At 33.2% G+C, this 27500-nt stretch overlaps 3 protein-coding genes across 3 annotated transcripts in view; 2 read left to right on the top strand and 1 right to left on the bottom strand.

The window, feature by feature from the left end:
- Positions 1-1995: 1995 nt before the first annotated feature.
- Positions 1996-11236, bottom strand: HELRODRAFT_177308 (hypothetical protein; the record flags this gene model as incomplete). The annotated part of the gene is made up of 7 exons (XM_009025521.1): positions 1996-2813; positions 3810-3850; positions 4099-4270; positions 4561-4668; positions 5159-5213; positions 5545-6954; positions 7652-11236. The coding sequence occupies 7 exons, from the start codon at positions 11234-11236 to the stop codon at positions 1996-1998; spliced, it is 6189 nt and encodes a 2062-aa protein (XP_009023769.1).
- Positions 11237-14554: 3318 nt separating this feature from the next.
- HELRODRAFT_193079 (hypothetical protein) lies at positions 14555-22292 on the top strand. The gene is made up of 17 exons (XM_009025520.1): positions 14555-14701; positions 14838-14915; positions 15250-15323; positions 15383-15450; positions 15584-15662; positions 15937-15997; positions 16460-16667; positions 16884-17072; positions 17544-17679; positions 18118-18174; positions 18374-18451; positions 18528-18571; positions 19252-19322; positions 20694-20768; positions 21014-21206; positions 21429-22035; positions 22061-22292. The coding sequence occupies exons 1-16, from the start codon at positions 14683-14685 to the stop codon at positions 21658-21660; spliced, it is 1662 nt and encodes a 553-aa protein (XP_009023768.1). The 5' UTR covers positions 14555-14682; the 3' UTR covers positions 21661-22035; positions 22061-22292.
- A 1740-nt stretch (positions 22293-24032) lies between these two features.
- HELRODRAFT_177306 (hypothetical protein) overlaps positions 24033-27500 on the top strand; it is a gene marked incomplete at both ends in the record, with an annotated part of 4452 nt that continues 984 nt past the window's right edge. Inside the window, 7 exons of the mRNA XM_009025519.1 lie at positions 24033-24142; positions 24319-24423; positions 24952-25352; positions 25565-25777; positions 26079-26144; positions 26341-26453; positions 26775-27500. The exon at positions 26775-27500 is cut by the window's right edge and continues 313 nt beyond it. Coding sequence (XP_009023767.1) covers positions 24033-24142; positions 24319-24423; positions 24952-25352; positions 25565-25777; positions 26079-26144; positions 26341-26453; positions 26775-27500 — 1734 coding nt within the window. The remainder of the gene's footprint in view (positions 24143-24318; positions 24424-24951; positions 25353-25564; positions 25778-26078; positions 26145-26340; positions 26454-26774) is intronic.

Raw genomic sequence — 27500 nt, 5'->3', positions numbered from 1 at the left:
TGTTTGTTTTTATGTATGTATATATGTATGTATGTATGTATGTATGTATGTATGTATGTATGTATGTATGTATGTATGTATGTATGTATGTATGTATGTATGTATGTATGTATGTATGTATGTATGTATGTATGTATGTATGTATGTATGTATGTATGTATGTATGTATGTATGTATGTATGTATGTATGTATGTATGTATGTATGTATGTATGTATGTATGTATGTATGTATGTATGTATGTATGTATGTATGTATGTATGTATGTATGTATGTATGTATGTATGTATGTATGTATGTATGTATGTATGTATGTTCATGTAAAAAGTATCTGTCGGAAATGTTTCTATCAAATTCATAAAATCACTACTCCGATGGATGCAACGAATTAGTCTGAAGGACCACATCAAATCTACCGAAATCCTGCGTCGTGCTGGTTTAGATGATATAAAGGACGAATGCCGGCAACACCGTCTGCGGTGGTTCGGTCATGTCAAACGAAGTAGAAACAGTGCCACAACTTCTCTTGCAGATGTTGAAGTACCTGGCACACGTCATAAAGGCCGTCCAAAGAAGTCCTGGTCGCAAACAATCGAGCAAGACATGAAAGCTCTAAATTTAAATGAAATGGATACAACTGATCGCCTAATTTGGCGCAAAAAATTGATGGCAAAGAAAACGGCGTCCTACCTCGGGAAACTGGGTCTCTGGACGCTAAACGAAGATTGATTGATTGAAATTCATAGAATCAGAACTATCAGACGTTTTCCTACTCTGGAGTCAGCAAAATCACTTGTTCGCAGTTTTGTCTGTAGTAGAGTTGACTTCATCTCGATAATATATAAAACCAATTTATTTCAACAGGACTGTGTTCAATCAATAGTAAACGCGGCAGTAAGAATGATAGCCGGCGTTTCAAAGTTTCACTCTACTTCGGTTTACATGCGTGATGAGCTTCATTGGTTGAGATATCAGGTTCAAAATCGCCCTGTTGGTGAGAGACTGATGCCGGTTTCAAAGAGACATGGACGTAGTAACTTAGGTCGTCAGACCGTGGGCATTTGGTCATTCCGTTCCTCAAACTTTGGACGACGAAGAATATGGAACCCGCTTCCTGTGCAGTTAAAAGATGGTTCCATCACAAATCGACAGCTTTTCAAGAAAGCGGTAAAGCATCATTACTTCAACATTATGCATCACAGAAAGCGCTTCTGAGGTCTTTTCAGGAGAGACACTTCACAAATTTTGATACTGATACTGATGTATGTATGTATGTGTGTATGTATGTGTGTATGTGCGTGTATGTGTGCGTGTATGTGTGAGATAGTGTGTGTGTAAGCGAAATTTACATATAAACATAAAAAAAAACATACAAAATGTACATAATATATAGTAGTTGTTCATTCAATTATGACACATGTAGCAAAGTAATTATAAAAGACAGAGCAATTAGAATAAGAAGAAACATAATTCTTATTATTTATTAACAATAATAATATTATTATTATTTATTTTTTATTATCATTATTAACAGGCGCGCTTAGTTCAAAACAGTAAAATTATAAAATCATCAGATATATTAATTAATTAATCAATCAATCAATAATTTAATTATGACTATAATAATAATTATAATAATAATTGCATAATAGATCATTTTGTTAAAAAATAAATTCCCCGTTTCTCTAGCAACAATAATGAGATAATGCATAATGTCCATCATTTCGATTTTAAAAACTTTATAATCTATAATAATCATTATCACCATCATCATCATAGTTAATCATCATCATCCCCATGATCATCATCACCATCATGATCATCGTCATCATAGTTAATCATCATCATCCCCATGATCATCATCACCATCATCATCATCGTCATCATAGTTAATCATCATCATCCCCATGACCATCATCACCATCATCATCATCGTCATCATAGTTAATCATCATCATCCCCATGACCATCATCACCATCATCATCATCGTCGTTATCATTGAACAGTATTAAATGTTACTACAATTTCACCATCATCTGAAGTTAAACAATTATAAACATTATCATCATTATCACCGCTACTATTGTTATTGTTGTTGTTGTTACTGCTCTTAGTATCATTAGTAATTTGAACAATGACGTTAGTATCATCTTTACTGCTACTGCTGCTATAGCCTCCAAAATTAGCATAATCAAGATTGTCGTTGATGTTGAAGTTGTTGTAATTGTTGACAAAAACGATGTTGTTGTTGCTGTTGCTGTTATTGCAGCTGCTGCTATTGAAGCTGCTATTATTGATGCCATTACAACTGTTACTGAAATTAACGTTATTGTTGTTTAAATAAACGTTGTTGATGTTGTTGTTGTTGTTGAAACTGTTGATGTGGTTGATGTTGTTGTTAGTGTTACTGTTGCTGTAGATGACGTTATTGTTGTAAGCGCTGCTGATTGATGTAACAGCAATGTGTGGATTTTTCGAGATTCTCTTCAGTTTGATGTCATAGATATGTCTGCATAGAAATATGTTGTCCTTGTCAATCTCTCTAGATAAATACTCAATTAATGTCGTCGTTCTTGTCGTCGTTGTCGCCGGCGACAAATGTTGTTGTGGCTGTGGTGGTAGCGACGGTGTCGCTAGGGCTGCTGATGGCAAGATATAATTTTGCAGCTGCGACTGAGTTGTCACTGGTGAAAAGTATGATGCAGTTGATGTTGTTGCTGATGGAGTCGGTTCGTTGCTCTCTTTTGCTGATAAGTCTTGTTGTTTTTGTTGCGGCGACGGAGCTGTTGGAACTGATGTCTCATTAGTTGTTGCTGCAACGGTATGTAATGTTGCCGTTGCTGATGTTGTTGCACGTGTTAGGTTTGTCGTCGTCGTATCTGATGAGATGGTGGTTGTTGTTGATAGCGTAGATTTTACTTCAAATGATGTCAACAATGATGATGAAGTTGATGACAACAACAATGATGATGATGAAGTTGATGTTGTCGGTGATGACGTAGCTGACGTCACTTCAGATGATGACGTCATCACCGTTGTTGTGCTTGCTGAAGACAGTAAATCGACCAAGTCAATAACAACTTCTCTAACGCTGCCACCACCATTATTATTATTATTGTTATTATTGTTATTGTTGTCGCTCGTTTTACCATCATTATTGTTACAATCATCATAAGATGAGGTAATGGTGGTGGTGGAAGAGCCAGCGGTAGTAACACATGATAATCCTGCTATGTCTGTTATTATCATAAGCCTATCATCATCGCTATCATCATCATTGTCGTCAAAGTTATCATTAATATCATTATTATTATTACTGTTGTTGTTGTTGTTGTGAAGAGCTGTTGCAGCTATTTTCGTCGTCAGTGTTGTTGTTGATGATGATGGTGATGGAAATAATGGTGAAGATGAAGACGACGACGATGATGACATTGTTGACATATCTGTTAATGTTGATGATGATGTTGTTGTTGATGATGATGATGTTGTTGTTGATGATGATGATGATGACGGTTGATACGTGGTTAAAATTGTTGTTGTTGTAGTAGTTTCTGCAGATGATGACGACGACGACGATGAAAATGTAGATGATGATGACGACGATGTTGATGACGTCACTGACGATGACGACGCGTATGTAAGCACTGATGATGAACAGGTAACCACTGCGGATGACGAAGACGAAGTCGACGATGACGTCATAACGGATAACGACGGCAAGGATGGTGTCGACGACGATATGATGATCTTATCACATCTCTCAGCGTCGTCATATGGTAATGGAGGGACTATCCTTGCTGGTAACATACTGGAGGATCCTGCCTCCACCATGTTCACCATGGCTTTGTATCTGTTGTCATCATCATTCGTTTAGCATTATCATCATCATCATCATAATAATAACTCCTTCTACAAAAACGTCATCATCTTCAACTATAACACATAATATTCAACCAAACAAAAGCTACAAGAGCCACACAGCCACAATAAACAAAACCACAGAATAGAAACAACACCAACCACAACACCTCTACAACAACCGTGCCCGCTAGCAAACCAACCACCGACAAAACCAGCTACAAGCGACCGCCAACAGACCTGCAGTACTGATTAAAAGTCAGCACATAGCACTTATCTTCAATACAGGCTACAGGCACGACGTCTCTGTGTCTCGAGGCGAACACCTCCGTATCCAGGTATCGAGAGGCAATAGACTCGGAGTCTATGTGCTCTCTACGATAGTACCAAAAGACACCCATCATCATATCTCCTGTGTTTGTTTGTTTGTGTGTTTGCTCGTGTGTTTTGTACATGTGTATGTGTGTGTGTTGAGTATATGGGTATATACCTCCTCTTGTGTTTGGTTGTTTGTTTGTGTGTTGTGTGTATTAACAAACAAAGATAAAAAAAAGGAACAGAACAAAGTCACAAATAATAATTTAGTGAATAAAGTTAATAAATAATAATAATAAATGAATAATAACAACAATAATAATAATGATAACAGAAAATTATTAATAAATTATTAAAGAAATAATTATTAAATAAATAAATACTAACTGGAATTCCCTTCCTCCCAAAGAGCATAAATCTTAGCGATGTACGGGATATCCTTTTTCTTAGTTCCGGATCGGATGAAAACGCAATCACGGACGTTTACTATGTCGCCTTTTGATTGATTGATTGATTAAAATGATTGATCGGTTAACTGATTGGGTTAATTGAATGATTGGGTTAATTGAATGATTGGGTTAATTGAATGATTGGGTTAATTGAATGATTGGGTTAATTAATTGATTAGTTAATTGATTTGGTTAATTGATTGGCTAATTGATTGATTGGTTGGTTACATAGGTGATGATGATATTGTAAATTAAAATTTTTATGATTTGTACTGAAAGAAGCAGTTCTTAACCTTTAAAGTTATCTGTTGCAGATACCACCATAGTAATTAACCATACAGACATCATCATCATCATCATTATAATAGGTCATATTCGGCACATTCATAGTCATCATCATCATCAAAATCGTCATCATAATCATCATCACAATAATCACATCATAATTATCATCGCCATCATCACAATCATACAATCATAATCACCATTGTCATCGTCATCATCATCATCATCGTCATCGTCGTCATCTTCCTAACCTGTGCAATGCTGAATGGATGGATAGCACTTCCTCCTAACGTGGGTTCCGTCCGTCTGTTCACGACGACGACGACGATGATGAAGTCATTAATATGATGAAAGATGATAATAATAATAATGATATACGATAACACAATGGTAAGAGAAAATGATGACAATGTGATAGCAATCACTAATGATACACGAATGACTGACTGGCTGACACGAAAATGATACAGATAAAATTGAAAGTACATCTGAGAATGATTCCCAAGATGATAATTAGTGATAGCAAAGATGATAACGCCTACCATAATGATGACAATGATAACGAAAATGATAAGAATGATGATGGAAAAAATAGGGAGAGCTAAAAAAAACACACAAAAAAGAAACAAAGACAAACCTGGACGTAAACTGTTTTAACAAATGGAACTCCTAACCAAAACCAGCTAGGTTTTACATGCTCAACTACACTTGCTATATTATTGTTGCTACTGCTGCTACTACTACTGCTACTACTGCTGTTGGTAGCTGCAGAGGACACCTTTAATGTAATGGAACTAGATTTGCTGTTGCAACTGCTGTTGTTGTTGTTGCCATTGCTGTAAGCAGCATTGTTGATGTTGTTGTTGTTATTGTTGTTGACGTTAGCAATGTTATTGCTGTCGTTTGGGTTGTTGTTATATTTGCTTTTTACAGTTTTTTTGGTTTTGTTGTTGTTATTTTTATCGTTGCTGTTGTCAACATTGTTGTTATTAGCTCTCTTATTTTTATTCTTTTTAGTATTTAAGATATTTGACTTTTGTCCTTGGGACGATTTGGCGTTTCTAAACAACAACAACGATGATGATGATAACGTTGGTGATGATGGTAGAACTGATGATGTTGATGATGATAACGGTACCGCTGCTGCTGCTGATGATGGCTGTCTCTTTCTTTTTATGGTCTTCTTTATTTTGTTGTTAAGGATGATAATGTTTTTGTTGTTGTTGTTGTTGTTGCTGTTACTAATGTTACTATCTTTATTACATTTTTTCTTTCTATTCAGTGGTTTAACGAATCCTTCATTATTGTTGTTATTGTTGATGTCATTGAAATCAACGTTGTTTTTAACCTTCGAGACATCAATCGAATCTGAATTTCTGACCTCTAGCTGCTGCTGCAACAGATCATTATTTAATGTTGTTGTTGTTGTTGCTGGCGTTGTCGTAGCAGGTGTGGATGCCATGGCTGACATTTGCAACAACGTTGTAGCTGCTATTAATTCTGTTATTGTGGTTGCAGCAACAGCCATTGAGTCAGCTGCTTTTGCTGCTGCAGCTGCTGATGATGATGCTGCTGCTGATGATGATGACGACATTGTAGTTGTTGAGATAGTTGATATGATTTTATCATTACCATCATCATTATTGTTGTTATTGTTGGCTGCAATTGTAGATGTCTTTCTTCTTTTTGTCTTTAAAACATTAGCATCATGGAAGTTAATGCTACAGCTATTAAGACTATTACTATTACTACAACAACTACTACTACTGCTATTATTATTATTATTATCATTATTATAATTTTTATCAATGAAATTATAATTAGAACTATTGATATAAGCAATATTTTTTGGGTTATCTTTAAGCATATCACCCTCTTTAGCAGATTTAGTATCAAAGCCATTATTGCTAATGGCACTTACACTGTTTTTGTTAGTATTGTCTATCTTACTCTTATCATCATCATCATCATTATTATTATTGTTGACAATGGTAGATAATGATGAAGATGACGTTGATGGTCTATTCATATGGGTTGATGAGTGAATCTGAAATGATTTAAAATCATTATCATCCTAGTCAATAATTAACACCATACTTCATTTTTTAACATCATAATTTTGACAAACACACACACACGCGCGCGCACGCACGCACACACACACACACAGAGGGAGAGAGGGAGAGAGAGAGAGAGAGAGAGAGAGAGAGAGAGAGAGAGGAGAGAGAGAAAGAGTGATGGGTATGTGCTTGTATATGTATATATGTGTGCATTCATTTATCAGTAAATGTTTATCAAAATTTTATGAGAATCAATTGGAAATTGGATGGTTACTCATTCATTTCATGATAAATTATGACAAAATAATAGTCTATCATTAAGTGTTAGTGCAGTTATAATAAAGGATTGTCATCTGTGATAAGTTTTTAGTCATTGGAATTAGAATTGTCAGTTGCCATGAATTAATTAAGTTCACTGTTTAAAATCTACATCACCATCTACATCACAATTTCTATCACTTAATACAATTAAATTATCATCATTCTTATCATCACCTTAATTATATTATCATAATACTACTTTGAAACAAACAAAATCTTAGAAACGAAAGCTAAAAATAGAGAGAGAGAGAGAGAGGAGAGACAGAAAGAGAGAGAGAGAGAGAGAGAGAGAGAGAGAGAGAGAGAGAGAGAGAGAGAAGGATATGTGTTTATTTGTCTGTTAAAAAAAGTTAAAAATAAAACCTTATTAAAAGCCTTGTCCATGACTTTCTGCTTTACAGGCATTGAAACTTTGCTACCATTAACATTTGCCATAAGATCTTTCTTATCACCGCTATCATCAACCTTTTCATCATCATAATGATGCTTCTCAGAGGATGTCTTTGCATCAAACTTTGCAGTAAGGTCTTTAACAACTTGCTGCTCATCATATGCTTTTGCAGTATTAGTAGCAGTAGTTGTAGTTAAGTTTTGTTTGCTGTTGTTGTTGTTGTCACTATCTGATGTCGTTGTTGTGGTGGTGATTGTGTTGCTGTCATCAAAACTGTCATTGTTGTCAGCATTATTGATGTCATCCATGTTGATTTTAGCATTGTTAACTTTGGTGTTATCAGCAATGTTCATGTTTTTGCTGTTCTTGCTGTTCTTCCTGTTAGCGGTTTTGTTATCTTTAACGTTGTCAAGTTTTGATACCTTGGCCTTTCTTTTGATTCCAGTGCCAGAGGTGCGTTTTCTGTTGGGTTGTGGTTTTCCACTTGGTCTATCATGTAAAGCCTGGACAACCACATTAGTACTGCTATTGCTAAATTGTTGTAACTGCTGTTGTTGTTGATGTAACTGTTGTTGATGTGAAAGTTGTTGATGTTGCAGTTGATGTAATTGTTGTGGATTATAATGTAACTGTTGTTGTTGTTGCTGCTGTTGCGGTACTTGCTTCGGTTGTATATTCTTACCGCGAACTAACAATGATTGTTGCTGCTGATGTAGTCGGGGTAACATAGGGCTCAACATTTTCACAGCTTTATCATCCCCACCATCATCGATGTTACTGATACTACTATTATTAATACTTGTATTGTTACTAGCTTCATGGTTGGAGTTATATGGCAAAAAATACTGTGTAGAGATGTTGTGGAAGGGTTGACTGAATGACATCTTTCCAGGTGAGAATGACACAGTTGGAAATATGGCAGATCCCATGGAGTACTGCCTGTAGAAATGCTGCTGCTGTTGATTATTGTACTGTAGTGAGGGAGGCTGCAGGCTAAAATGTGGCTGCTGCTGCTGAGTGGAAGAGCTGAAGAGAATTGTCTGCGTTGGATTCTGTGCGTGAAGTTGGTAGGAATTCAAAGACGGTTGTTGGAGGTGACCGCCGGGAACGATGTTGATCTTGGATTGATCAATAACACCACGATTGTTCATGTTGTTGTTGTTGCTGCTGCTGTTGTTGTTGCCTTGGTTACTGCTGTTGTATGCGAACATGTTTGTGCTGGGGTAGGCAAACCTAGCGTCTTGAATGTACGGAAATGACGGAAATCCACTCCCATGGGGTACAATTTGTTGTTGGTGAGGGTGGTGGAGTACGTTTTGAGATTGATGTAACATGGGTGGAGATGATGAAGATAATAAAGATGATGGTGTTGAGTTTGATGGGTTCAGATGAGGCCCTTGAAATGAAGAGGGTCTGGCAAAACAAATTTGTCCTGGAACGTGGGGAAAAATTGTAGCAACTACAGCTGCTGTAGCTTTACCAGCTGTTAGTTGCTGCTGCTGTTGTTGTTGTTTTGGTGACTGGTTTTGTTGCTGCTGTTGTTGGCGTCTATGCAATTTAGATGATGACGGTGCGTTAGTTTTTGAAGTTGATGCAGTTGTTGTTGTTGCTGCTGCTGCCATTGTGGCGTTCTGATGCTGTGATGGAAGGATTACCTGATATGTAGTTGCTGTTTTATTGCTACTGCTGTTGTTGTTTGGTGGAGAATTTGTTGTTAATGCGCTCTGGTTTTTCCAAGGTGTTATTTTTGTGAACTGCTTGCGACCATTTGATTTCGAAGGTTTATTAGAACATGAAGTTGCTACGGATGATGATGATAAAGATGATGAAGGTTGTGATGTATATGGTGATCTAGTCACCGACTCACTGGCAGTAGCAGTGCTTGTGTTGTTACCCTGTTTGCTAACATTGATAAAGTTGGGTGGAAAATTAGTGGAAGGATGGAAGGAAAGATCAGAAGTGGATGACGATGACAAATTTAAAATGGACTGAACATTACTATCAATTGCTGGTAAGAACTGTGATAGCCCTGCCAATGATAGTGATATTTGAACTGGTAATGATGTAGATGGCTGAGTAGAATTCAGAGGGCAGACGTTTGCCTCGTGTCGTTTCTCAGGTGCACGATCAATTGTTGATTTATTTTTAGAACCTTTTAACTTTGGACTGACTCTTGGTATCCTCTTTTGATCTGCTGAATATGCAGCTAATATGACTTGAGCCTTCAAACTAGCCACACGTGTAGATGTTTTTTTGATGGCTCCTGATGTTGAAACCTTTGGTACCTTGCTCTTATCTATGACTGGCCTCTTGGATTTAGTAACGCATTTGATATTTCTAATCGACTTGACGGAGTTTACCCTTGTAGTTGATTGGATACTGTTGCCAGATGAAGTGGTGGAGTAGTTTGTTTTAGACATTGGAGGCTTATTGGCATTTTTTGCATCCTCTGTGGTCTGAGATGAGGCAGACAATGATATAGTTGATGATGAAGATGATGGTGACGACGACAAGGAGGAACACGAAGATGAGGACAATAACATTTTTCGTTTAAGTCTGGCTTCGTTTGACGTTTTTACGACAGATGTCATTGCCGTTGTTGAAATTGAGGATGAATTGAAGAGATTTTTCTTCACTTTTTCAACCTTACTCAAAGTGATTGAATTCTCACCAATGCATTTCTTCTGAGATGGTGTAAAATTTTTGCTGGGAACTAGATGAGTAGACAAAACATCAGGTCGAAGTACACAAACCATACCATTATCACCAACTTTATCATTACTGTCCTCATCATCATCATCATCTTCATAATTAATTTTTTTATTAACAATTCTTTTGGCTCTAACCTTACTTTCACTAACTTTCACTAACTTTTTCGATAGTGATGAGGATGTTGTCTGACGACTTTCAAAAACAATTGGACTACAACTGACATCAGCAAACTTTTTATTCTTTTCATTTGATTTAATTGGGGAACTTTTTGAAGCACTGTTGGGAGTATGGATAGTATTAGTGGTGCTAGTAGTAATTTCATTACTACCATTTAACATTGGTATAGTCTCAGTACTTGATGTTAGTGAAGTGTCAGCTACACCACCTAGTTTCTTATCTGATAATTTTTGTTTCTTAGCAGTGGTTTCATCCTTATCTAGCATGGCATTCAAGATGGCCCCAGCATTCAAGCTGGCTGTCCTTCTAACTCTCTCACATTGTAAATTTTCCTTTATAACTAATTGATCTCCAGAACCTTTCTTTTTTCTAACTTTTACAGGTTTCTTGATGTTTTTAATGGCTAGACTAGTTTTATTTTTGGCAAAAGATTCTTTTTTCGGAGTCGGTTTTCTAAGGTGTGTTGACTGACTAGAGTTAGGACTGCATGAGCTATGTGAAGTTGGCTCACTCAACTGATCTGATTTGCGCCCCCCACCAAACGACATGCTATATTTGAAATTGCTGAAGTAGTTGTCATCATATAATACAGCAATTTCTGATTCCTTGTATGAATGCACTGACGTTGAAGCTCGTCTTTTACCTATATTGTGCCGTTTCTTGTACATGATTTAGTGAATCTGATTATCTGGCAGAATTTTCTCAAACAAATCCAAAGAAAATCAAAATGATAATACTGAAAATTATATATCTGCTGAACTAGTTTTCTGTTACATTAATTAATTGGAATCAGATGATTCCAGCTAAAAAAAATTTATTTAATCAGTTAATTATAATAAAATAAATATAAAAAATTTCAATTTTCAATCAAGCCATTGGATTAAAAAATTGATTAAAGATTGAATATTAAATTAAAATTAAATTAATTAAATTAAAATTTAAAGTAAACAAAAATATTAAGAATGGATTTGTTGTACAGAAAAAAAGATAAAATCGAAACATACACCATTACAACTGCGACACTAATTTTCGATTGATTAGGACCGAATTAGGACAAATTAGTTCTTCTTACGTACACAGTAGGTAAACCAAACATCAAAAAACTAAATTAGCATATCGATCAATACATACATTTTATCTGCGCGTAGCTATCATTCAAGAAATAAACAACGATGATAAAAATAATTTTAAATTAAAAAAATAGATTTATGGGTTAATACTCCGAAAATTTTGAGAAATAAAAACCGAATTAGGCGCATATTAAACGCAATAAACGGGATATAAATAGGAGAAATAATTCATTTTAATCCAACGACATCATAGAGCATCTTTAGGTGTCACTAATAGCGAAACTTTTCGATGTCTATTAATTTAAGCCTTCGTTAGACATTACAATTGTTTTCTTATATTAAAATTTAAAAATTTTTGTGAATATTACGATAAAAAATTGTTAAATTTATAAAATTGTTTTTAAAAACGAATAATAATTTTGTTTGTAACTAAAAATGATTAGAGTTGAGTGTATTTAAATAGAAACGATCTGAGTAGTTTTATTCCAATTCTTACCCAAACACTGCTTTTAAACACACATACACACCTATACATGTATGTGTTAAGTTCTTATACTTAAATTAACAAAATATCTATATTTAATCTGGCTTAAAATACTTTTTGTTTACAATTTGCTATCAATTTCTGGACCCATTGTTTAACTTTATTAAATTATTCCAATACCATGTACGCCTGTCAGAAAAAAGACCATTTTTAATATTTAGCGAGATAATCCATTAATTTCTATTTATATCCGTTGAATGTCTTCTGTATAGTCGTTCCATCTTTCTACATCATCGTTTGGCGCGCAAGCAGTCTTCATAAATACTCTAAAATAATAGAAAAAGTTGTTTTTAATCAACTCTCATCCTATTTAGACTTTAACTCTTTGCTACCTGTATCTCAATCTGGTTTCAGACCTGCTCACAGTACTGAAACTTCTTTACTTAAAATACACAATGATATCCTTCTCTCTAGTGACAATAGTAATCTTACTCTTCTTCTTGCTCTTGACTTTTCTTCAGCTTTTGATACTGTTGACCATACTATTCTCTTGAGACTGCTGCATCTTTCTTTTAATATTACTGATTCTTGTCTATCTTGGTTTTCTTCTTATCTCTGTAATCGTTTTTCTTCTGTTGTTCTCAATAATTCTACTTCTAACTCCTCTACTCTTACTTTCGGGGTACCTCAGGGTTCTATCCTTGGCCCTCTTCTATTTATACTCTATACTTCTGAACTACCTCGTATTATTAATAACTTTTCTTTCTCTAGTCAACTATATGCTGATGATTCTTATATTTATACTTCTTTTCCTCCATCTAATCTCAATAGTGTTCTTCATAATTTATCTCTATGTCTTTCTTCGATTATCGCTTGGTCTGATTCTATGTGTCTTAAACTTAATCCTTCTAAGTTTGAATTAATTTGTTTTAATAAATCTAAACACTCAATTACTATTCCTCCTATTATCTTACCTGATTCTAAAACTCTTGATGTCTCTCATAAGTTTCGTAGTCTAGGTTTTATCTTTGATTCTACTATGTCTCTCTCTTCTCAGATTAATAGTGTTGCTAGAAGTTCTTACTTTCATCTACGTAGAATAAAAAAACTTTTGCCTTTTCTTGATGATCCTACTCTTCTCCTTCTTGTTACTTCGTTAGTCTTATCTAGGATTGATTATTGTAACTCGCTCTACTATGGTCTTCCTGACTCTATACTCTATCCTTTCAGTAAAGCTTTTAACTCTGCTGCTCGTCTAGTTGCTCGTGCCCCTTTCTTTTCTCATATATCTCCATATCTTGTTCTCTTGCACTGGCTACCTATAAAATATAGAATAATTTTTAAAATTTGCACGTTCATGTATAAGTCTCAATCTAAATTATTTCCTAAGTACTTATCAGATATATTAATTGAACCTAAACGCCCCGGTTTACGATCGTCTTCTTCTTCTCGCTTTTTCTTAACTCGTGTTAAACACTCTTTTGCCAAATCTGCTTTTGCTTTTTCTGGTCCTTTTCTCTGGAACTCTCTACCTACTTCTCTAACTATTTCTCCATCACTTGCGAAGTTCAGAGCGGATCTCAAGACCCATCTGTTTTCAAAATTCATTGAGGAGCGCTGTTGAACATCGCGGAAATAGCGCTTTATAAGCTAATTGATTGATTGATTGATTGATTGATTGATTGATTCATCAAACCATGGAGCCGCCCGCTCACCTCTGTCAAGGGTCACCCTTTTATAGGCACCAGCCTGTTAATGTCTTTAACTCATTATTGGAAATTTTTAACTCAACATCGACATCATTGCTCTGACAAGAACCAGACAGTGGACAATTTAAAACTGCTTCAACAAATCTATCTTCATCAATATTTTTCCATGATCTAACAATCGTTGTGTTGTTATACGACGTGGTTTGGCAAGGCTACTGCTTCAATCGTTATTTGACTGTGCTCAGAGAAAACTCCATGAGGAAAAACCGTAGTACTAATAATAGCCTATATTTATAATTGCATATATATATATATATATGTATGTATGTATGTGTATATATGTATATATATATATATATATATATATATATATATATATATATATATATATATTTAAGCAGTAGCCTTGCCTATATATATATATATATATAGGCTCTATATATATATATATATATATATATATATAGGCTGCAAAAAGAAAATAATTGATGCAATATTTGATAAAATCCACAGAATTTTTAACTTTTGAAAGTTTACGATTAAGCTTTTCAATATTTCTAACAGTAATCTTATACGAAACGTAACGGCAATACGGCAACCATATATACACATTGGTTAGTTTCATTATTCTAATTATATGGTTTCAGCCAACCAGCCAGACTCATAAACAGTATTTTGGTGTTTAGTTGTACACTCCGCTCACACTGTACACTCGTTTGTTTACTTTTAAAACGATTTTTGTTATGAAATTCTTTCCAATTTGAGTAATTAATTATTTTAATATCAGTTATTTTTCAAATTATTTATTTTTTAAACAATTTTAATTAGGTTTGTTGAAATAATATTATAAAATGGAGATCACTCGAGAGAGTAAGATTTTGGCATTTTCTCTTTTAATTTTTCTTTATTTTTTATTTTAGTTTTAGCAGAGAATCATGCTGTTTTCGTTTTTTTAATTTAAATAACTAATTTAATTATTTTAATTAGTAAATTTTAATAATTTTAGACTTTGAAAATGATTTCAATCTGATCAAAAGTTCCATTGAACGTGCATCATTCATTACAATTGACACTGAATTTACTGGTATGTTTTTTTTGCCATGCCTGGTTATGTTTAATTAATTAATTAATATTTAATTATTAATTAATATTAAACTATTAATTACTAAATTGTAGTAAGTAGTCTATTAATTAGTTACTAGTTACTATTGATGGGCATGTATTTCAGTTAGTACAAATAAAAATAACCATATAATATTGGCATATTATGATTTTACAGTACCATGAATAGCACTACCTGATTACTAACTAAATTCTACATCGATATATTTTACTTAAACTGTTAAAGCCCCATCTGTTATTGAAAATCGACATTAGCAACATAGCGTTTGTTTCACTGGTTCTTTCACTAATTTTAGGCTTGGATGATGGCAGCCATGATTACATCACCAGTTTTGATACACCCGAGGAAAGATACAAGAAATTATTAAAGGTTATTTTTATTATTATTATAATAATATTATTATTATTGTTATTGTTATTATTATTTAGCCGGCCAAAGAATTCCTAATAATACAGTTTGGAATAAGTGCTTTCATTAAAAAGTCTGAAAAATATGAGTTAGTGACTTACTTACTAATTTGAGCTTTCTTAGGATAATGATAATGATGAGGATATTTTTGTTATCATTATTATAATGATATGTGCCTGTGTGCGTGCGTGTGTGTGTGAATAATTTTTCATATTATATAGATACGAGGTAGAGTCCTATAGCTTCTATCTATTTCCTCAATCTTCCAAATTGCTACCGGACGTTGTTTTCTCTTGCCAGGTTGTGATGATGATGATAGTGGTGATGATGATGGTGATGATTATGGTGATGATGATGATGATTGCAGTGATGGTGGTGACTGTAATGATGATAGTGATGATGGTGATGCTTGTGGGGGTGATCGTGATAATGGTGATGATGATGATGAAAGTGATGCTAATGATGGTGACTGTGATGATGTTGTTTATGATTATGATTGTATTAGAATTGTAATTATAATTATGACCATAATTTTAATTAATTATAATTATATCACAATCATTTTATCATTCAGAGTTCCTCGCTGAGCTTTCTGGTATCAAGAGGCATGGATTTTGGGAAAGTTATAAATAAAGGTGCTTTTTGAGTTTGTGAATGAGTGAGCGACTGAATGAATGAATATAGGAGTGAGGAAATGAGTGAAAGAATGAATGTAGAATTGGATGAATGAGTGAATGAATGAGTGAATGAATGAGTGAGTGAACGAATGTAGGAATGACAAATGAAGGAGCAATCAGCAGAAAATTATTGAATGAATGAAAGTGAGTGAATGAATAAACGATCAAATAAATGAATGAATATGAATGAAAGAATGACCGAAATTGCAATCATTCACTTGAGTGAAGGAATGAATGGGTGATTCGGTGACTGAACAAACCTTTGCAGACTTCATAATCGGTAATGTTTGTTGAAGGTTAAATGAACGATCGAACGAACAAATGAATGAATGAATGAAAAAATTAATGAAAAAATGAATAAATGAGTGAGTGAATGAATGAATGATAGATTGAATAAAAAAAATGATATATTTTTCTCAGGTGTTTCCTACATATCGTTTGAAAACGAGAAAAAACTTCTTGAAACGCTGGCCATGAAATACGAGAACAACAACAAGAACAACAGCACCCCGCAACAACACAGCCAATCGTTGACTAGTAGAGGCAATAATTTGTTGTCGCCACCGTCAACGCCACAGTCGTTAACAGCCGTTCCCGTGCTACAGCAAAGTTTTATTGATAGACAATTGTTCGTTCTACTTCGTTTTATTAGATGGGTGATTGATTGATTGGTTGGTTGATTGATTGATTGGTTGGTTGGTTGATTGATTGATTGGTTGGTTGATTGATTGGTTGGTTGGTTGATTGATTGATTGATTGATTGATCATAATTCTTTATTGTCACTGCCTTCTTCCTAATTTTCCTCACCGTCACCATTGACGCCATCGTCGTCATCTTCTGCAGGAAAAGCGTGGAGTCATTTCTGTCGGCCACGTCGTCGTCATCGTTGCAATTGACGTCACCAGTGACGTCACCGTCGTCATCATCGGTGACGTCATCAACATCATCGTCATTCTTTGCTGATGAGTGGATGACCTTAGAGCCATGCAGCGCGTTCTCCAGAAAGTTGCTCTACGAACAACTGAACTTGCGGTGCGTGTGTTTGTTTGTTTGCGTGTGTGCGTGTGTTTGTTTGTTTATTTATTTGCGTGTATGTGTGTTTGTGCGTGTGTTTGTTTGCCTGTTCGTGTGTTTGTTTGTTTGTGTGTATGCGCGTATGAGTGTTCAAAGCATGATAGTTTAAGTAGTTTCTATTCAGCAAAGTCTTCATACGAACTAGATCGTTTTCATTCAAGTTATGCTTGATTAAATGCAACCGCCCTACCATCTGGGCTATTGGGTTTTGAGATGTAACAACAAAAATGTTAAAATTACTACTACTGCTTCTGCTGCTGCTACTACTACTATTACTATTACTACTAATACTGCTACTAACTACTACCAACACCACCACCACCACTACTACTACTACTACTACTACTACTACTACTACTACTACTACTACTACTACTACTACCACTACTACCACTACAATTAATAATAAAAATTAAAACATTATTCCAGATTCCCGGATCGTCTGTATCTAGAGACGATAGCGCATAGAGGTCAGGGTAGCAGCTCTGGTTGCTTGAAAGTGGTCAAGATTCAAAATGCTGAGCACCGGAAGTGTCTCGAGATGAAGAAACAAAAGGCCGAATATGTGAGGCATTCTGTGTTGTTGGCTGTGCCTTTTTTCTCTATGTTTTGTTTATTCTTTGTCTATGTGATATCGATTTTTTGTCTATTTTGTTGTCGTTGTTGTAGTTGCTCACTTGTCTGTGTTGTTGTCTGTGTTGTTTTCTGTGTTGTTTTCTGTGTCGTTGACTGTGTTGTTGTCTGTGTTGTTGTCTGTGTTGTTGTCTGTGTTGTTGACTGTGTTGTTGTCTGTGTTGTTGTCTGAGTTGTTGATTGTGTTGTTGACTGTGTTGTTTTATACATACGTTCTGTCCATGTTTGTTTGTCATTTTGTTGTTTAACAGTTTAATGTAATAATAATAATAATAATAATAATAATTATTATTATTATTATTATAGTAATAATAATAATAATAATTATTATTATTATTATTATAGTAATAATAATAATAATAATTTCCAGGACGAGTTGACCAAAGCTGTCGGCTTCACAAAAGTCATCAAGTTACTCCATCAATCAGTAAGCAGTATAGTATTAGTAGTAGTAGTAGTAATAATAATAATAATAATAATAATAATAATAATAATAATAATAATAATAATAATAATAATAATAGTAATAATAATGATGATGATGATGATGATGATGATGATAATAATGATGATAATGATGATGATGAAGGGGATGATGACGATGATGATGATGATTATTTTTCTAGGATAAGCTAATAATAGGCCACAACATGTTGCTGGATGTCATGCATATCATTGGTCAGTTCTGGGTCGATCTGCCATTGGTTGGTATTTTTAGTAACAACAACAAAAACAATAATAATAATAATGATAATAATAATAATAATAATAACCATACAGGAGTATGAATCATTTAAAACTCTCACTCACCTACTCTTTCCTAGGTAAGATGATGATTGTGATGATGATGATTGATGATGATGATTGATGATTGTGGTGATGATGATGATGATTGTGATGATGATGATGATGATTGATGATTGTGATGATGATGATGATGATTGATGATTGTGATGATGATGATGATGATGATTGATGATTGTGATGATGATGATGATGATGATTGATGATTGTGATGATGATGATTGATGATTGTGATGATGATGATTGATGATTGTGATGATGATTGTGATGATGATTGTGATGATTGTGATGATGATTGTGATGATGATGATGATTGTGATGATGATTGTGATGATGGTGATGATTATTATTATTGTTATAGCAATATTATTATTATTATTATTATTATTATTATTATTATTATTATTATTATTGTTGTTGTTGTTGTTGTTGTTGTTATATCCAGACTTCTAGACACCAAGTACATGGCATCAACATCATTTTTCAAGGTTTGCTGATTGGTTGGCTGATTGATTGAATGATTGAATAAAAATTGATTAATTAATGGATTGATTGAATGATTGACTAAAAATTGATTAATTAATAGATTGATTGATTAATAGATTGATTGATTGATTGACTGATTGATTAATTATTGATTGATCTATTGGTTTATTATTAAATTTATTATTTTAAAATTCATATTTCATCAGACCGTCAGCTCAAATAGCAGTCTGGAAAGTTTGTACACGGATCTCAAAGCCTCATCGAAAATTCCCAAAGTTTCAATTGGTTAGAGTTTCAGTCAATCAATCAACCAGTCAACCAATCAATCACTCAGTCTATCAAACAATCAATTAACCAGCTGTTCGATCACTCAGTTGTTCAACCAAATGATTAATTAGTTAATCAATCAATCAATCAATCTATCCGTTCATCAATCAATCAATCAATCAACTAATCATTCCAGAGTCCCAGAGCAGTATCCAAACTTTGAGAAGTCAACAAATTACCATGACGCGTCGTACGATGCTTATGTCACTGGCTTGTGTTTCTTACACATGTATGCCTACATCGGTTGGTTTGTTGATTGGTTGGCCGAATGGCTGATTGATTGGTTGACTGGTTGGTTGACTAGTTGGTTGATTGGTTGATAGACCAATATTTTTATATTTTTTGACCAATTTTTTCTGATATTATCTTTTGATTGAAAAACTTTGTCTTGGTTTCATGATTGATTGGTTGGTTGATTGATTGATTGAATGATTGATTGAATGATTGATTGAATGATTGATTGATTGACAGATAGCATAGAGATGAACCTAACGATTGACGATAAGATAGGAACTTACGAGAACAAGCTGTACCTCATGCGAATAGTTGATGTGCCCTACATAAACCTCGTCGGAGTTGATTGTAAGTTAGCTGGTTCACTGGTTGGCTGGTTGGTTGGTTGGTTGGTTGGATAGTTGATTCATCCATCCATTCATCCATACATTCATTCATTCATTCATTCATCTATTCATTCACTAATTTACTAATTTAATTAACTAATGAATCAACTAATCACACAATCAATCAACTAATTATTATTTGATCATTCAATCAATCAGACCTTCAATCGATCAATCAGACAACTAACTAATCAATCAATCAACCAACCAATCAATTAATCAATCAATCAATCGATCGATCAACCAACCAATCACACAACCAACCATTAAAAGTGCCACTGTGTAGGGAGCACATGTTTCACGTAGAATTCCACAAAAATAAGAAGAAAACTGATCTGCAGAATCTCTTCCAACCATTTGGTTAAAAAAATTATTATTTTATTATTATTATTATTTATATAATTATTATTATTATTATTATTGCTTGTATTATTTTTGTTATCTATCGACTGTTATACACAAGTTAATATACAGAAAGAAAAAGTTAATTAATACGTTATTTAATATGCATACATGTTAATTTAATATTATTAGACAGCATTAATTAATATGCAGATATGTTAATTTATTATAATTAGGCAATGTTAATTAATATGCAGATATGTTAATTTATTATAATTAGGCAATATTAATTAACACGCAGATACGTTAATTTATTATAATTAGGTAATGTTAATTATATGCAGATATGTTAATTTATTACAATTAGGCAGCGTGCTTGTCAGTCTGATAGACGACCAATCAGCTCTCATCAGCCTTAACGACAAGGAGCAGTCAGTTAATGGTTGGTTTGTTTTTGGATGTTATTGGAAAGTGGCTTGCTCTCGAGCGTTTTTGTGACTCGGGAAGTCATTTTGTGGGCGACAGACGCCGTGTTTTGTGGCAGTCACTAATCTATATTAATTGCTTTTTTTTGAGTAATTAATTAATTAGGTAATTGGTTATTAGTTATATTATTATTGTTTTTGTTAATTCATCAATATAATTTTTTTCATCAATTCATTCTTTTTATTTTCAATAAAAAAAAAGTGAAGAAACAGCTTGCAGCCTGTAGAAGCCAGTGGTTCCGCTTGCAGTCCTACGCTGACTGGTACAACAGTAGCGTTAAAAATAAAAATAATAATAATAATGATAATAATAATAAATTAAAAGTGGCGGGAAATGACGAGGTTCAAGTCGGAAGCGCCTTCAAGAGGAAGTTTAATGTTGATCATTTTAATGGGTTGGTTGGTTGATTGATTGATTGATTGTTTGATTGATCGATCTATTGATCGATTGATCGATTGATTGATTGATTGATTGATTGATTGATTGATTGATTGATTGATTGATTGATTGATTGATTGATTGATTGATTGCTGGCTTCCTCTTTATTTCTTTGTTTCGTGATTTTTTCATCACATCTGATGCACAATATGACGAACTTTTCATTTGCTTCAATCAGTAAAAAAGTTAACGCAAAGAAGAGGATCAAAATGACTGCAGTGACGTCATCATCGTCGACTACTACTTTAAACAAAACGACTGCTGTGGTAATGGCGACAAAACCATCAACAACAACAACATCCTTAGCACCCCCGCCACCACTAATAACGTCACTGATTACGTCATCAGTGTCAGCTGAACCAACGACACTAAATGTTCATGCCATGTTTGAAATCCCAGATTGGAAATGATGGGATACCAATTAAGATATAATTGAGTGGCTGATTGATGGATTGATTAGTTGATTAGTTGATTGATTGATTGGTTGATTGATTGATTGATTGATTGATTGATTGATTGATTGATTGATTGATTGATTGATTGATTGATTGATTGATTGATTGATTGATTGATTGATTGATTGATTGATTGATTGATTGATTGATTGATTGATTGATTGATGTTTTTATATTTGAAAGTGACTAATGCTTGTGTTTCATTGAATTTAAATATTTAACTGCTAGTAGCTTATTGACTGAATGTTGGTTTGAAATGGATGAATCACTGAATAAATAAATGGATGAATGAATCAATGAGTGAAGGAGTGAATGAATGAATGAATAAATAGATAAATCAATCAATCAATCAATCAATCAATGAACGAATGATAGAATATATGTCTTCTGTATATTAAATTATTTATCAACTATTTATTATACAACAACGCAAATTTTTATTTATTATCATTCGTTTGACTTTTTGTTATTTTTAATAAAAATAATAATAACAATAATAATAATATTAATATTATTATTTTATTTTGAAGTTTAATAAAATATATTATTAAAGCCAAAAAATTGAAATAAATATTGAAAAAAATTGATGTTTTCTTTTTCGTTATTTCTTTCGTTTAAATTTTGTAAAAGTACTTTCAAACTTTACATACATACACTTACTACAAACTACGATGTTTTTTAAAATGGGATGGATAATTTGTTATGAATTCAAATAATGTTAATTATAATAATAATTCTGATTAGTTATAATAATTAATTATAATAATTATTTATAATAATTCAAATTTAATAATTCAAACTACTACAAACTACGATGTTTTTTTAAATGGGATGGATAATTTCTTATGAAATCGTTGGAGGAAATGACGTCATGCTAGCAGTAGTTATTTAACTGTATAGTAGTGAATTAGCCGGTATAAAGGTTATATTCGATTCCTATATTAATAAATTTTACCAAATATCAAATGCACACAGACTGACTGACTGATTTATTAATGGTTGGTTAGATGGGTGGTTGGTTGATTGCTTAGTATCAATGCAGTATTAATACTTATTCAACGAGTTCGTATACTTACACCCACCTACTTACATTACTTATACTTACACGCACAGGCAAACATATGCACACATGCATGAACACCGACACACACACACACACACACATTTGCACATACATGACGATCATGATCTAACAGTACACCAAAGGAAGGAACTGACCTTGACATTTAAAAATAAGTATTCTTCCATTTTAATTCATTACGCTGCTGCAAAGCTGGTTCATTGTTTTTTCTTACATTCTCTGCTTCTGTTAGCGCAGGATGGTTAAACAACATAGGTAGGATAGGGATTGAGCTGAGCCAATCGACCATAGGTAAATTAGAGACTGAGCTGAGCCAACTGAACATAGGTAAGTTAGAAACTGAGCTGAGCCAATTGAACATAGGTAAGTTAGGAACTGAGCTGAGCCAATTGAACATAGGTAAGTTAGGAACTGAGCTGAGCCAATTGAACATAGGTAAGTTAGAAACTGAGCTGAGCCAATTGAACGTAGGTAAGATAGAAACTGAGCTGAGCCAATTTAGGTAAGATAGGAACTGAGCTGAGCCAATTGAAAGTAGGTAAGATAAGAACAAAGCTAATTTACGGCCCTGAGTCCTGGAAAATTTCTAAAAAAATGGAAAAAAGATTAACGCTGTTGATATGAAAAGAGGAAATTACTAAAGGGAATCCGACGGGGGCAGTTAAAGTTTTTTTGTCACACACATCATGCAGAAGGAAAGAATGGAAAATTTAACAACTATCGGAAAGATTGCAGGAAAAAGAGATCACGACCAACAACGAATAACATTCCTGAAATCCTCGTGTCACTTGTTGAATATCACCACATTTCAACTCTTACAAAGTGTTAAAGGTCGGGTTTTGTGGAGGTTGATGGTCACCAATGTCCCGAAAGGATAAGGTCAATGTGCTCAAAGGCATAAAAATTTTTATGATCCACAATGAATGAATACAGGGTGGCCTGGCAATTTTATACTCTAATTGGCATGTTGCAAAAGTTTGGATAATTTCAAATTTCTCACATCGAACTATTCTGGTCGACGTTTTATCCGTTGCCAAGGAAGCTGAATTAGCACCTTTATTAACTTTATTTTATCTACTTTTAAAAATTTTAATTCAATTTAAAATTGTTCAATTGAAGCGTTCAAAGATAATTTTTTTAAGTTATACATTTTGGTTGTATTTTTAATCTATATATTTTCATTCTCCATTACTAGTATTCTTCGCATTTTTCAACTTTTTCAATTTATATCGGTATTAATTAAAAAATGGAAAAAAGTCTTTCGGAAGATAATAATAACAATAATAATATTAATAATGATAATAATAATAACAATAACGATAATAATAATAATATCCACAGTAACATGGAATCAAGGTAACCAGCCAACAGCGTTATTATGGCTTATAGCATATAATATAATGAATATATAATTTTTTCAAAATATCTTGTTTTGCTATTATTATGATTTTAATTATTATTAATGTTACAATCACAAATAATAATATTATTATTATTTATTCATTTTTTATAATTATTATTAAATTTTTTAGTTTCGAAATTCTGATGAAGAAGCATCTTGAAGAGGTTGAGAAGCAGAAACAAATGAACAAAATTCTTCAAGAGCAAGTTATCAAATCTGGAAAGAATGCTGAATCGTAATTTATTATGATTTAATATAATTTAATATAGTATAATATATTTTAATATAATTTATTACAATTCATTATAGTTCTTTTATTAATTTTTGACGTTATTATTGGTTTTTTCCCTATTAATATTATTTATTATTATTACGTCAGAACACGACGCATGTAACAATTGTGTTTACGACGCACACATACACACACTCACACATACACGCAAACACACACACACACACACACGCAAACACACGAGCACACATGATGTTATTAGATGATGTTATTTTTGCCATTTCAGAAAACGCTTAGACTTTCAAAAGACAAAAAATAGCGCTTTTAAGGTTAAATAAATTTTTATTTTTTCATTTACTGACTCATATTTGCACACACACGCACACACACACGCATGCACACATATGCACGCATACACACACACAAATACATACGCCCGTAGGTAAGATACGTGAAATTTTCCGAACCACAAGATATACAAAACATCAACGACAATTATTACATTGACGATGGTGACAACAATTACGACAGCATCAACAACAACTTCAACGCCAATAACAACAATGACACTAATAACACCAACGTTAACAAAGACTTGAAGACTGCAATTATGGCCAACAACAACATTAACAAAATCAACACAAACAACAACAACAATTTCGACAAGAGAATATTTTCTCACCGCTACTCAAAAGACTTCCTAACCAAAACCAACCCAACGAAATTTTCATCAATCCAACAACAACAGCAGCAGCAGCAACAACAACAACAACAACAACAACAAAACAACAAAAACACAACAACAAACGAATTAGATTATTTGAAGGTTCTTTGTTTGACGTACGAAAGTGAGATTGATGACGTTAGCGTTCAATTAAAATTCGTCCAATCCGAGTTAGAAGCAAAGAACAAGTTGCTAGAAGAAAATGAAAGTAATATTAGTTATCTTTGGTAACATTTTTTGATATTTTTATATCTTTGGAATTCAAAAACCACTTTTCACAGTTTTTGGATTCGATCGATTTAACTAAATGGACGATTGAGTAAATGATTGAATGGTAGATTTATTGAAAAATGAAAAAAATGTGGAATGAATGAATTGATGAATGAATGGATGGATGAATGAACGAATGCTCATTTACAGTTGACATAAAACTGATGTCCAAAGACATAAAAGAGTTGGAGAGTATTATGGAAAGCTTGAGGAAAGAAAAACAGGCCGTAGAAAACAGTTTTCAAGAAGTTTCTCTGGAAAACCGGAAATTGAGAGATGATTTGAGAATGTCTGAAAGTTCGATGGAAAAATTGAAAAGCGAATGCGAAGAAAATATTAAAAGCATCACATTAAAATTAGAAGGTTATGAGGATGATGATGAAGACGATGACGCTGATGATGATGACGACGATGATGATGATGACGACGACGATGACGATACATATACTTTTTATTTTCAATTCTGATTTCCTGAAAAAACTTTTTTGTAATGAGAAAATGTTCTAAGTTAATTATTTACTCTGTTTAGCGAACGTTTTGTGACATGTTTGTTTGAAAAAAAATTTAATTAACGAACGGACTAACGAACGAACAAACAAATGACTGAATAGTAGAAAATAGAATTAAATGAATGAACAAATGAATGAATGAATAAAAAAAATAGCTACCTCAGAAAAGCTGAACGAATGTACGAAAGTTTTAAAGTCGCAACAATTAACCGAGGAAAATAGTTAGTTGTTATTACTATTATTAATATAATAATAATAATTAATAATAATAATTATTATTATTATTAATAATAATATATTTAATAATAATATTAATTATTAATCGATTTGGATTCGATTTTTAATTAAATTTTATTAAATTATTAATAATAATATAATTAATAATAATTATACACGCACGCATGCACACACACACAGACAACAAAATGATAGAGAGATTGAAAAAACAGTTGGAAGAGAATGAAAGAGTGAAAGATGAATGGACGCAGAGGAAGAATGAAGCCGATAAATTAAATCAAAATTTGGAAAAGGTTATGGTGGTAATTATAACAACAACAACAACAACAACAACAACAACAACAACAACAACAACAACAACAACAACAACAACAACAACAACAACAACAACAACAACAAACATATTATTATTACTATTAGTAGTAGTATTAGTAGTAATAGTAGTAGTAGTATTAGTAGTGGTAGTAGTAGTAGTAGTAGTAGTAAAAGTAGTAGTAGCAGCAGTAGTAGTAGAGTAGTAGTAGTAGTAGTAGTAGTATAGTAGTAGTAGTAGTAGTAATAGTAGTAGTAGCAGCAGCAGTAATAAATAATAACTAGAATAATAATAATTACAGAAAAACAGAATTTTGGAGAAACTGTTGAGCAAAGTGAAGCGTGAGTTCATAGACATGCTGATCGACGAGAAGACAAAAATATTTTTAAAAGTTACAAAAGTGAACCTAGATAACAACGAAAATAATAACAGTAACAACAACAACAAAAACAACAACAACAATAATAATAATAATTATAGTAACAGCAATTGCAATAATGAAAACATCAACGTTAATGATGATAATTGGGTCCTTGATGATATCGGCAAACAAACTCATCAATACTTTGCTCAAAATCAACAACATCAACCTCAACAAAATCAATTTCAACAACAACAAATACCACTACAACATTACCAACAACATCATCATCATCAACAACAACAACGTCAACAACTACCACTACAATCTCCAAACATTTTCCGCCAACAAGCTAGAGTACCATCTTTGTCTCAGCAGCAAAACAACAACAACAACTACAACGAAAATAGAAACAATAATGAATACAAAAACAACAATAACTATCTATTGACAATCAACAATGACGTCATCAATAACCGTAGAAACAACAACAACAATACCGACATCAACATTGCAACAAATAACGACACGAAAGTCACCAACGACAACAGTAACACCAACAGCAACAATAACAACTACAGCAGCGGAAACATCAACGACTATGACGTCATCAACAACTACGACGTCATCAACAGGAATGACATCAACAGCAACAACAACAACAAC

The sequence above is a fragment of the Helobdella robusta genome (genome assembly GCF_000326865.2).
Source record: "Helobdella robusta unplaced genomic scaffold HELROscaffold_42, whole genome shotgun sequence".
Lineage (NCBI taxonomy): Eukaryota > Metazoa > Annelida > Clitellata > Rhynchobdellida > Glossiphoniidae > Helobdella > Helobdella robusta.
This window is presented reverse-complemented; position numbering and strand designations above follow the sequence as displayed.